Here is a 13676-nt window from a genome sequence, read left to right on the forward strand (position 1 = left end):
CAGCATCATGCTAAGAGGTGGAGGGCGTCTCTCCTTCCTGCTGCTCTGCCCAAAGCGTTGTGGGTTGAGCAGATCAAAGGGTGAGTGGCACCGAGGGAGGAGCAGACCAGTGTGTTCACCCTTTTCACCAGGCTGTACCTTCACCAACTTAAAACCCTCACACCGGCGTTGACAAAAAGAGAGGCCTGTAACAAAAGGCTGCATGGACAGATCAGCCAGTAGCATGTGCAAATCACGAAGCGGAAAAGTTTATTTATTAGCTTGTTCATATTTGGCTAAAAATCCATTTGTGTTGATCAAATTGTTATCAGCAGGGTCTCCCCTCACTGTAACACGCTGGGATGTCTGCTGAAGGGACGAAAACGACACATTTAGATGTAAAATTGCAATAAATGGCCTGTAGGAAATGGGTGTATTCTATGCATGCATGCATGCATGCATGTACAGTTTGAATGCATTTATGTGTGTGGATGTGTGTGTGGCTGCACACTGGTTGTAAATTGATCCCTCCTACTCTCGTTGTGCAGAGGAGGGGCGAGGAGGAGGAGGAGGAGGACGAGGAGGAGGAGGAAGAAGAGAAGGAGGGGGGAGCCGAAGCAGGAAGGAAGGCAGGCACAGAGGGAAGGGAGGGAGGCTGTGAATGCTAACAAGCCCCGTCGTAATCATATAGGTCCGTAGGGTTTGTTAAAACATCTTGCAATGGAGAGCAGCGGGGACCACTATTAAAGTCCTACTATGCGCCAGTGCCGCGTCCACCCTGTGCGCGTGCAGCAGCCTCACCGTTGTCGGCACGTTTGATCAGAGGGAGAGAGAAAAAAAAAAACAACCGTCTTTTTCCTCTCAGTGAAATGTATCGCGACTGCTCGGGATTCACGTTCTGACAATGGAGATTGAAAATATCGTGGCCAACACGGTTCTCCTGAAGGCAAGGGAAGGTACGTCCAAAGAATTCATTACTATATGTGTGTGTGTGTTTTTTTTCTTCTTTTTTTATTTTATTTTTTTTTTATCTTTTATCCAACCTCAACGTTATGGCCACGGACGAGCCCGAGCTTTTCGGCTGTCCTCCTTGGGATTTATGCCTCGTCCGTCTCCCATCCCCGCGCGCACCAACTGCTTTGTCTCCGGGCAAAAACTCCTCACGCATTCGGTTGAAATCTCGGACGCTACCGACACACGTATTTACCGGGCAGCTTTTGACACAAGGCCCCAGAGAGGGCTGGAGATGAACAACGCAGGGAGTGTTTGCAGCATCGCGCTTAGATGGCAGGCGTTGCGTTAGAGGCTGTCGAGCAAATTTTTTCACACTAGCACCAGAGGGTTTTCTTAGCGGATATTTACGATGACATAACGGCTATTTAATGGTATTCACATTTCATTCGTATTGACAACGGAGTTGATAAGAAAAAAATAATAAATAAAAAAAAAAAAAAAAAATACAGCTGCGCAGAGGGGCTTTGCGCCTCGCTGCCTTCGTACCTGTCATTGAAGGGCTCGGTGTGTTTCAAACCTGATTAGAAAGTGAACGTGACGCAGAAGTGTGCCGCTGCATTGACGCTCGGCGTTTGATAAGGAGGGAGGAAGGTTTGGGATTCTGGAGAAGGGTTTTTTTTTTTTTTTTTTTTTTTTTTATTATTTCTTTTAAAGATGCAGAGGAAGGCCGTGTACCCCGGCGGCCCAGGCCCGGGTGTGCGCGCTGCTGATCCCGCAGCGGCTCACCTGGAGGTGGAGAACAGGCGAGTGTCCATCTGTTTTTCCAGGAGATGGCAGAGCAGAGAGGCTACTTTGGTAGCCAGCGAGTGGGCGCAAGGGTGGGTGTGCAACACTGTATCAGCAGCCAGAGGAGGAAGGGGGGGGGGGGCTCAACGATTCCCCACTTTGTTTTCCCTTCCTACTCAACTGATCGGACACCAGCGAACGCTTCCAGAGGATATTTATATTTGCAAGTTGGATCAATTCTGTTCCACAGCAAAGTCACTCTCGGTGGCTCAGGGGGGTCACGGTTATGCAGAGGCCTTCCCCGCTCATGTTTTACATTATATTCAGAATGCGTTTCAGCTCGAGACTCAACGCCAACACTGCTGTGAAATGGATTATTCACAGCAGCGGTGAATCCATTTCGTAGCAGCAGTTTCTCCTCGCCGGGCGCCGTGCCTTCCTTTCCCCGACGCTACATGGTGCCTGTCATGACCATGAGTGCCCTCTGAGGTACGGGGATCGGATCTGAGCCCCATCCTTCACCGGGTCCGAAAAAGGCCTCCAGTGACAAAGGTGACACAAGAGCCTGGCGTGTCAATGTGCGGTCCACGTCGACGGCGGGGCACGATCAGAGCACTGGCTTCTGAAAGCTTTTTGATTAGTCATTTGACAGAGAATTGTTTATGTCAGTTTTATTGAGTTAAAATATCAACCAGTCGCTCATTACGGCGCTGCAGCTGTGATTGGACGAAAGCAGACACGGCGAACAGAACGAGCGCACAGTCTGTGTTGTGTGTTTTTTAATGTCTCCCCACTATACCATTCATTGTGTTAATTATAGCGTGGTTTAAAACAGATAATGGCTCCCGGTTTATTCCTTTAAGATGCACTGGAAACTAATTCCATTTTAAGTCATCTCTCAAGAAGTCGTTTTTCACCGCTGTCAAAGTGTTTCAACGTGTCACGCTGACAGCTCGATAGTCAAGGTTTGCAGAAACGAACCACACCTTTAACCACACAAATCCAGACAGAAAACTCCCTCGGCTATTTAGGTGCCGGTGACCTTTTATCCCGGAGTCTCTTCTGTTTGGTCACCTTCAGGCTACACTGCACACAACAGAGCCTGCATGGAGATGGTTCTGCAGCTGCAGGAGCTTTGTCCAAAGCCACTGAGTCAGCAAGAGTTTGCTCTGTTAATGTGTCCTTGAGCAATACATTAAATCCGACGTTCTCCAACTTCCTGACCTCAATGTGGAGACGAGAGATAACGAACTGTAAATCCTATGTCGCGCACGCGGGTCTGTTTTTTCAAGTCCGCGTAAATCGTGCACGTCGCTTGCTACTTAAAAAAGCTGACGAGTCTGACATTTTTACAAACCTGTGCATGTGCAACTGGGTGGCCAGAGAAGTGTTATGACGGGTGGGTCCTGTCTGCCACAGTTGACGTGACACACGCCAAGGAAGTGGTTAGAGATGACACTACTCCCCGCCCTGCATCTGCGAAGCTCACACATGCGTTTGATATAAAACGTGGAAAGCAAACAGCGGCACGCTGACAGCCTTTGAAACTAACATCGGTTTACTTTTCTGCGCCTCCGAGAGGAAGGCGTGTCTCACAAGAAGGTTTTCGCTGTTCGCGCCGCGCTTGTCGATGCTGACCCTTAATGACAGAGTTTTGCATGCGCGTCGACGTCTGTTGGCATTAGTCCGATAATTGGTGTCTTTTCACCGAATTTTTTTTTTTCTTTTTCAGTTGAAAGCACCTGAGATGATTAAGTAACAGCGGTATCATAGTTTGTCCTGCAGACTCCACTGTTTACAATGCTGCGCAGCACCTGAGTTGGCAGAGCGGCCTATCATAGCCGAGCAGATGGCCGTGTGAAGTGTGCTGGGAAAAATTATGTTTACTCTTCAGCTGTAAATGTACATTTATTTTTCAGAGCCCCTTAATAAAGTGCGAGGACCTTTCATACACCAACGTCGCAAAAAACAATGGTTCATGTAAAATGGGAAACGTATAAAAAAAAAATATGTATATATATATATATAATTTGATCTGTTGTCTTGACGAAGTGCTATGGGTCTGTTTGAATTCGGGGAAATTTGAAGCAAGCTGCTCACTTCCTCTTGCAGACCCGGAAAAGTAAACAAATGGTGATCTCGACAATGATGTTGTAAACAATTGGCTCAATTCGGAAATGGCTGTGTGCTCTCATCTTTATGGGGATGACTGAACATCCTGGCACACTTGGTCGCTCCCAATATTCGTGTCATACGTTTGGAAAGGGTTTCAGTGGTTGACTACGTTACCCAGAGTGCCCTTCCAGAGCCGGTGTTTACTTGCTGCATTCAGCTGTGTGTTATAAATATAGTAGGTGTAAAGAGCAGCGCTGGTGGCATGAAAGATAATAATAAAAAATATATAGTTTTATTTAAAGTAAATATGTATACCTTTAATGAAAGCAACACGTCTGGGTGACCGAGATGCTTTGAGATCCATTGGGAACTTTATAAAAACTTGATGTTATTTGATAAATTGTTTTCCTCTTTGTTTTGTTCATCAAATGGAAAATGTTGAGGTGTTGCCAGAAAAACCTGTTAAACGCAAATGTTTTTAGCAATTAGGGTAAACATGACTTTTCCACAACGTGAGCTCCAGGATTGATTTGTGATAGACGACCCTTTTATTCAGAGTTGGCAAAAAAATGCCAGCAGTTCTGTGTAATAACCTGGTAAACCATCAGAGTGCAGCTGTCCAACTTTCATCAGCCCTTACAGATTAAAGATTTACAAGAGAAATATTCTGCAGCTAAGAGGAAATGAAATTGTCCAAAGGAAAGGAAGGAGCAGGATTAAGCCAGGCAGCTGGGCATTATTTCTCTTTAATACAAACTTGTATTCGTTAGGGACGTGGACGTACGTTACGTTACACTCTCGTTTTTTAATGTGGATCAAATGTGGCTGCGACCAGGAGAGATTTCCTGTGTGGAATCACTAGATCGTTTTCTTCATTAAAAAAGGACGCGTTCCGGACATTCCTATTCTCACACTCTTTAAACAAACACACGCCACTTTCCTCCTGCTTATATAACTAATGGGCCATGCTGCAGGCTTTGATTTTTGTCATTGCTGGTATCACTAACCTCTGTGTGCTCTCCACCACCCGGTTCAAATTGAAGGCTAGCAGGTCCTTTCAGACAGCCTGGGAGGGTTTTTCTGTGACGTTAGCCAGCGTAGCTTTATTAGTTTTGTGGTTGTCGTTGGGCTAACACTTGTTGTCATCACTCTGGGGTGTTTCCTCCAGCTGAGGCTCATAAAACACAGTGCTTTGTGACTGTCCCTTGATGTGGGACTCATTTTACAGTATTGCACCCACAAATGGGCTGTGCGGGGAATGGGACGTCGTGTGTTGCGCGCTCGGCTCCGCTGCACGGCACTAGCAGCGACTCTTAGCTTGGGCGGCTACTGGGATGTTCATTAACACATTTCTTGGCAAGCTGACTAAGCACGAAAAAAAAAAAAAAAAAAAAGGACGTTTGGAAGCACTTTGTGAACATCATAAGGATGTTGTACCAGCTGCCTTATTAAAAGTTAAACGGGTGTTCTTCCTACTAGGAGCCAGCTGTCACCCTGCTTTTAACAATGTACATGTAAGAGTGTATTTATATGGTTTTTATTGGACAAATTTAGATTTTGTTTCTTCAAAATCTCACAGCAAGTCAAAGGATGTATCTTTCTTTATCAGTTTGCCCTTCTAAAAAACATTCCCCTTTTTTTTCTGTCTGACTTTGTTAAATTTCATGTCAGTTTGTCTTCAAGTTTAACTTGTTGTTATCACAGCTAATCCTCAAGGTGTAATTTGTGCTCCGTGTTCCATGCCCAAGGGCTCGTTTGGCCGTGAAATTAACCGGTGGGCCCTTCATCTGGAGATAACTTTTAGACGATTAACCTTTCAGCCTGTCCTCTCACACACGTGAAGTCAGTCAGCTAGCGTCTCGCTCAAGTTTAGTCTCTCGAGCTGCGTTTCCGTTTCAGCTCTTCGCAAAATAAAAGCGACATTTGTGAAATTTTAAAATACGGCTGTGCTTTGTAACCGTTTCCACTGAAAAGTATTTCTTTTTTTTTGCGAGTGAGCTGTAACTCTTGTAAAGTCTTGTCTCGTGATATCACACAATTCTCTTAAATTCTCATCACGCGAGACTTCACATCGAGGAAGAAGGACTTCAGATGAACTGGTCACATGACCCCCTGCGTCATCCCTGGTGATGCCGGTGACGGAGAAGTGCGAAAAAAGTGTTTCCTTTGGACTTTTGCGGTCAACTTTTATATCGATACATCTGAAAAACCACTTCATGGAGACGTAAAATTGTTTTAGCGATACGAGTTTTTTAGGTGTTTCCATTACCATTTTTTTTCTATTGCGATATTTAGGTTTTGCGCATTTCTAGGGGGAGTGGAAACGCAGCAACTGCGTTCCCTCGCCGTCCATCCTTCCCCTCTTTCTTCTCCCCCAAGAGCCGCCGAAAAACAAGGGTCAGTTTTCAAGCACGTCTCGGCTCCATTTAATGGAATATCTCGAGCGGCGCAGAGAGATGGGGGCAGAGGAAGGAAAGGTTATGAAAAACACCACAACACGCCGCTGAATGTGCAGTGTGTGTGTGTGTGTGTGTGTGTGTGTGTCTTTACGGCTCATGAGAAAAAGTGCGTGTCTCGCCCTACGTCATGTGAGGACCCCCCTCCCGCGCTGCTTTGTTAAGTTGTTTGTTGTCGTGTCCTGGAATTTACTCTGCTGTTGTAATGTTGTTCGCATTTTTGCACGTGACCCACGCTTCCTCTCAGTGCCATATGGAGAGAGAGAGGAAGGTCTGACCATAAAAAAATAATGAAGGCATAACAAGAGAAGAAAACTGTTTATATGGGGAGGGCAGCGGGAGGCTGAGCTCGGGGCATGTGAGCGAGGTGAGGATTGGAGGAGAGCAGCGCTGCCTGACATTCACATGTTTCCCTGTTCCTCTCTCTCAGCTGATGTGTGTCTTTCAGTGCGAGTACACAGACGGATTACCTTACTCAAACACTGGGGCTACACAGATACTTGCAGCTAATGTTTTCCTTACCGGCGGCCGCGCCAGCCAATCGCGCGCTGGACGACGGGAGAGCGGCTGAGAAAGCAGCAGGCCATTCATTTATCACGGCCGGGCTCCATTGTGCCTATGTGCGTGTGCACGCTCGTATTACAATGGGCCTAAACTGCGCCTGACCCTCGCTCATTTCCTACCATTTAAGTTTTTGGGAGAGTACCGCGTCCGAAGCCGAAACCTCCACCTAGGTCGCTGGTGCCGTTGCAGGGCGGGGGTCATATCGGAGGAGGCATGAGCTATGGGCTGGCACCAAATATTCAGGGTATGATTACTTTGGCCAAAAATATCTTGGCAAACACTATTATCAGTGTTTTGAAAGTTAAAGTAAATGTTACCAGCGCGTAAATGTAGTGGGGTTACTTAACAGCATATTTGGCTTTTTATCTCTATTATTTTTTCTTTTTTTCTCTTTCATTCTCATGCTAAAAGCATCCTGTGGCCCTGCTCTTTGACCGTCGTGCGGCTGTTTGTTCCAGGGTTGAATGAAATGGGCCTTCTTGGGCTCTCTCCGTAAGTCGCCGCGTGTAAGCGTTCGGCCCGAAGCATATTGCGTGAAGATGTAAATACTGGCTGCCTGCTTCTCGCCGTCGCTCCGTGACTGTCACAGACGAGCTGGATTCTCTGGCCTCGTGGCGGTTATTCCGAGTGTCAGCGTGTGACATGTGTTCGTCAGATGGGTGAGCTGCTTCTCTCCATATGGCGATTCAAAATAAAGACGGGCCGTGAAGACGGCAGCGCTGCGCTGCTTTCTGCGTTCACAGTAACATCCGAAGGACCTGAGAATCGCAGCGACAGAAGTCGCCAGTAATGCACTTTCCTCCCAAGTGTTTTATCACTTTGATTTCTGTAATTTTCACAGAAAGAGGATTCGTTTCTTGAGTGCATGTGCAAATAAGTGCTTTTCTAATTCCCGTAATAAGAGTTGGGCTTTCTCAGTGACTATATTTAGTCTTTTGTTGTTTAATTTTGTGAATGTAAAAGGTGAACATAAGTCAGCTTTATTGGCCACGTATACCGTGTATATACATAGAATTTGTTCTCGGTGTTGAACCAATATGTTTGAATACACGGAGCGTAGTGAGGCCACATAGAGCAGTGGGCAGCACCCAGGAAGCAGGTTTAGGGCCCGTGTCCCTTTCTCACTTTGGTCATAGATGTAGAGGTGATTCAGACCAGTGACTCTACCAAGTCCAGGTAGTAATCTACCAGTAATTATTTCATGTATCGGTTAAGTTAAATGTACATTTTGTAAATGAGTTTTAAACTTTTAACATGCTTGCAAGGGTAGGATAAGATAAGATATGATATGACAGGATCTACAGCATTCCAGGATACGATGTGATGGGCTAAATCCACAGTCAAGTTATAATTCTGCCAGTCAGGAGAAAAGAAAAGAAGTAAAATAAGTTGTGAACTGTCTTCGAAGTATTTACGATCAGGCATAACATTATGACCACTGACCACTCCTATTATTGTGTTGGTCTCCTTTGCGCCTCCAAAACAGTTGTGACTCATCAGAAAATGGAGATGTGTCTTCTGAGGGTGTCCTGTGGTGTCTGGCAACAGGACATTGTTAGTGGAGGTCCTATTGGTCCTATGGGTTGAGAGGAATTAACGTTCCCGAGTTTGGGAATTAACGTTACTGAGTATGAATTTGGAGACCAGGTCAACACCTTGTGCTGTTCTTCATGTTTGTTTTAGTTGTTCCTAAATGTTATTATATGTGTGACTGTGTCAGGCTGCATCCTGCTGCCATCAAGGAGTGTCAGTGCTGTGGGGTGGGGGTGTCTGGTCTGGTCTAGGTGGGTGGTTCATGTCTAAGTAACATCCACACAATGCCAAAAGTTTCCCAACAGAACATTGGGTTGTCACAAGATGGTCAGTGTTGTTTACTTCTCCTGTCAGTGGTTTTAATGTTGTGACTGATCGGGAACTAGGATGTGTGGGGGGAGACATCCTGATGATACAGACACAGTCTGCTGTGTGACATCCATTTTGGCTCCTTCTCCCACTTGAGATGAAAGGGAGAAGAAAGGGGGTGAAAGGGAGAGGAACATATTTGGGATGGTGCTGGATTGCGTTCGGCCTGCACGTGCATTAACAGGCATGTGTGTAAGAGACAAAGCAGAGACACAAGGGAGCCATGAATGCGCGTTCATTAGTGCGCCCATAGCTCACCTCAGACTGTTAAACAAACAGGCTTCATGAAAAAGCAGTCTGTGTAGATGCTTACTTTCGTTTCTTGTGTTTCCCATGGCTCCCTCTTTAAAAGTGTCTAACCGGTCGGACTTGAAAATGAAGAAAATCCAAACCAAAATACATCTCAGGACACACACACCGATCGTTGCATCTACGGTAACAAGTCCGACAAATCAAATAAAAGTGGTGGAAAGTGATTGTCTTTTGAAATTCAAAAACTTGATTACATTGCGGAAATATGAGTTCTCCATCAAGGCACTTGAAGAAATAGCCCGAAGATAAGAACCGCAGGCTTTTCTTTCATCAACAAGGAAGACCTGGTTACATAAAGCCGCTGTAAACAAGCCGAGTGTTATGTTGGGTTCATCTATTCATCTGAGCCCCAAGCAGTTTTTTTACAGACGTTTTTTTTTTTTTTTTTTTTTCCTCGTGAAATTTCGCTTTTGTTGGATCGCTGACAGCAGCGAGTGACACCAAACATGGAGAAATACTGAGGAGGGTAATGCGAGGCGATTTGCGGCCGGTCTGACGCGAACCAGAAACGCTGGTGACATCTTACACGTCTTACTCCTGTGCGGCCATGATGACCCCGCCGCCTGTAAATCCTTCAGGGAAAGGAATGTGCATCCTCGTAGTTGAGCGAGTATGTCTCATATTCTGACACCGGGCTTTCTCAACATGTTCCCACTTTGAAATCTCATCTCTGCTGCACATGCGCCGGCCTGTCCCAGGATCCTGCTTGATGATCTCAGAGCTGGCTGCAGCTCGGCCATGAATGAGCGAAACGACTCTGAAGTCGGTGTTTATGGAGGGCCCCGTTCTCTCGGAGGGGAGAACCAAAGTTAAATAAATACTTGCTCCATCCTGTCTGCATTAAGGGCCTGCACACATGGCTTTGACGTCAGAGTGACATTAAACAGGGTGGGGTGGCCCAGCCGGCTCTGACAGGCGTGCGCACTCTTCCTTAGCTTGCTATTAAAATCTCTTTCTTGTCTTCGTATCTTTGTCTGTCAGATTTTATTCGTAAAATTTGCCCTTTCCTTCGTCACTTTAATTTTAGGCCTCCCTTCTTAACACCACATAGAGTTAAATTTCCCTCGGACAATTTAAACCAGTAGTAGTAGTTCCTTTCTGCAGAGCTGGTCATATTATTTTATTATTATTATTATTATTATTTGACTTCAAATGTAAACAAAAGATTTATCCCGCAAAATTACTAGCTACGTGCAGCTGGCTGCAGTCTCACAGCAAACCGACTCGATATTAAACACGAACGTTTGTCTTTCTCTTATGCATTCGCTTACTGTAACAGGAGAACATTTTTTTTGTGGGTGCCTGTGTGAATGCCCTGCAGTGCCACAACGGGTCTGTCAACATACCTGCAGTCACGAGACCTGCGCGATCTTAGAAGCCAACACAGCAGCATCAGCAAGAAGCCGCTCGCGCCAGCCCTGTGCAGCCATCCGAGTCGTGAAACATTTAAAACTCTGTCCTTTTTTTCAATAAACCGTATTCATAGATTTTTTTTTTTTTACCATCCAGAATTGCGAAACAATTCAGGACAACAACACGGAGGAGCCGCATGAAGCCTAAAGCTACGCTTGGGCTTCAGCTGACAAAAGTAGTCTATAAAATGTTACCAGATCACATCAAATAAAATCTCTCTTCTTCTTCTTTTTTTTTTCTCCGTTTAATCCTTGATAAATCCAAGGATTTCATCACCTCATTAATTAGGTTTGAGTTGCGATCAGTCTTCGTGCAAGCAGGTTGACAAATGATGCAACGTGCTGTTCCGTTCTGCTTTGTATAAAAGTTGTGCACATCCAAACAATTCTGTAATGCACGTATGTCATTTGTTGTGTGTTTGTTGTTACCGTTGACTCTTACTACACAACCAAGACTGGGGATGGGTATTGGGTAATGGATGGGTAATGGGATAAGATTATATCGATACCGATGACGTTATCGATTCTTCTTATTGACGCCCTCATCGATTCCTCCTGTGAGTGTTTGGTTTATAAAAAGTAGGCGTTTGTGATTTTGTGTGAACCTCAGCAATTTTGAGTTTCTAAACAAGAGATAAGAGCTTGTGTAAGAAAACAAACGTCTCTGCTGAGACGTAACGATGGCTGCACACAGCTGACCGGAGATTGGCACTCTCTTTATTTAATGACGTGCATTGTTGACAAGTGCTTCAGCATGTTGCTGGTGTTGCCGCCCTTGCTTGAAATTACGGTGCTGCCTAAGTTGCACCTTGTGCTGTCACACTCCCGCCTGGTGAAGTGAAGCCATACTTCCAGCTGTTTCAGTCTCTCTGCCACCGCGGCTTCTTCTTCTGATTTATTGCGGTTGGCACACAGCTTTTAGGTGCATTACCGCCACCGTCTGGCCTGGGACGTGAAGATTCGTCAGGAAAAGAATCGATAAGCGCGAAGGCTCGTTATACCGAGGAGTTGAACCAGTTGAAGGACCGGTTCTCGATGCCCTTCACTAACCAGGTCTTAGACACTGTGGCGCATCCAGCTGATTCACTATTTGCCCTTGTTGTTTGCCCTCCGTGAGCATCTGTAGATACCATTTTTGGCGAGTGTCTCACGGTGTTGTTATTAGTCGGACTTGTATTGCTGGCTCTCAGCCGACGCGGTGCGTTGAGGCTTTGAGAACCCGAAGAGATGACCATATCTAGTATGAATAAACTGAAGACCAAATGAATGATTCAGTGGAGTCCAACTGTGCTGTAGCTTTTCCTATTTTCTAAGCTTCCCAGCTAGAAGTCGTTCCTCCAATTTCCCACAGAGTTACTTCCTTTGACGCGGACACGCAGCATATGTGTCAGCTGGCCGTCGGCCGTACCCTTTGTGATGTGTTCAAGTGAAATTCTTTGGCCCAGATACAGGTGACGGGATGCGATGTCATAGTTGGCCTTCATTGCCGGTAGTTCTTTGATGGCGGCTTTGTGTTTGTGTAGCTTTTTAATGGGCACGGTTGGTTAAAAAAAAGTGTTTCATTGCAGAAAAGAGAGACGAGGATGTTTTTATAGGGGCCAGAGACTGCCCCGTGTGCGTACAGTAGGCCTATTCCTTTGTGTGTCTGTGAGGTGTTGTTTTGCAGGTGTTTGACCGTCGCCTTTGTGCATGTGTTTGCGTTGGAGCTGAAACGTGTCACTGTCGGGCCAGCTGCTGTCTCGTGAACTTGAGGGCAGAGGATTTCCCTCTCTGTTGTCATCAAACTGTCAGTCCATGTCGCTTGTTGGAGTCTCGGCTAGTTTATGGAGCTGCGGTGTGTGACCAAAGATGGCTGAGGTTTTGAATGTGACGACTGAACTTTGTGTTCTGTCCTCCTTGCAGGGAGTCTTTTTATTTATTTATTATTTTAAAGCTAGGTTTTTAAAACCTAGGCTTTGTGTCGAAAAAGCATTTTTTTTTTGTGTGTGTCAGAGGCAATATTACCGAAGCTTAAAGTGACGTATTAAAAAGCTCTTTTTTGTCTGATCCGGAGTCAGAATGTCAAAGGGATCAGGTTTACATAACACCATGTAACATAAAGCGATGGAAGCACATCTGAGGCATTGTAATCAGAAAGCGTGTGGTGTGTTTTGTAAAGGTTAAAATGTTAATCATTCGTTTTAATCGCGGCTGCCTCGCACAGATACTATATACAACTGGTTTGTAAGTCAAAGGAGCTTCTCCTCAGAATACCCTGGATTCAGTGCTCTGCCCCACGGAGCAAATACCTTGTTTACCCCCTGATGGGATGTTTTTCCATCACTCGCGTGCTAACGCACACGTGCATGCACACAGCCCCGCTGCCGTGCGAGTGAGCTTTTCAGTAAATCTACGAAGTTACCATTGTCCTACGTAGAGTGTTGTTGGGCCTGGAGGTCACTCACCCCCCACACTAGGCTCATCTGATAGGCCAAGAAGGCCGCACCACACCACTGTGTGTGTGCAGGAGATAATCCGTGAACGAGGTTTGTCTAACGTTTGACTCAACTCCACTTTGTGTGGCTGTTTTTGCGTGATATGGTGTGTGTGTGTGTGTGCGTGTGTCTTTTGGAGCTGTCAACATTCTTTGCCACATGTCCTGTCATGATGCACATAGGCGACTGGTGAGATGAACCAGCTGCCCCTGGACCGCAGCAGGTCACAGCAAGGTCACACACGCGTGCACAACACACACACACACACACACGCACAGGCCCACACACTTCACTAGATGTCTTCTTATGTGTTTGTTTGTTGAGAATGCCACTGGCTGTTGGGCGAACCCAAGCGCGATGCTGCAACGCGCCTCGATTGATGGGCTGATGGGAATCTCTCGCTGTGTCTTTTAGGTGGAGGAGGAAAGAGGAACGGCCGCAGCAAGAAATGGAAGGAGATGCTGAAACTCCCGCACATCAGCCAGTGTGAGGAGCTCCGACGCACTATCGGTAAGAAACGGGGAGAGAGTGTGTGTGTGTGGGTTCGTGGCAAAAAAAAAAGATAAATCACCATGCTGTGTCGTTGGGGTGGGTCTGACTATGGGAGGAAGTTCAGATTGGACTTCCTTCCTGTTTCTACCCGTCTCCACCCGTGGTTACAGGCAAGGGACAGGAAACGGGGTGTGTGTGTGTGTGTGTGTGTGCGCGTCTGAAACTGGGAA

General features: G+C 46.1%; 1 protein-coding gene across 4 annotated transcripts in view; it reads left to right on the plus strand.

Moving 5' to 3' along the window:
* Window positions 1–570: 570 nt before the first annotated feature.
* Window positions 571–13676, plus strand: part of grk4 (G protein-coupled receptor kinase 4) — a 41586-nt gene continuing 28480 nt past the window's right edge. The window contains exons 1-2 of one of the 4 annotated variants that reach the window (XM_047577922.1): window positions 571–935; window positions 13369–13464. In XM_047577922.1, coding sequence (XP_047433878.1) covers window positions 884–935; window positions 13369–13464 — 148 coding nt within the window. In that variant the 5' untranslated portion in view covers window positions 571–883. Of the gene's footprint in view, window positions 936–12976; window positions 13189–13368; window positions 13465–13676 lie in introns of those variants that run through there. The other 3 variants (XM_047577921.1, XM_047577923.1, XM_047577924.1) reach the window with 3 other exon arrangements.

Source organism: Mugil cephalus, chromosome 2 (genome assembly GCF_022458985.1).
Source record: "Mugil cephalus isolate CIBA_MC_2020 chromosome 2, CIBA_Mcephalus_1.1, whole genome shotgun sequence".
Taxonomy (NCBI): domain Eukaryota; kingdom Metazoa; phylum Chordata; class Actinopteri; order Mugiliformes; family Mugilidae; genus Mugil; species Mugil cephalus.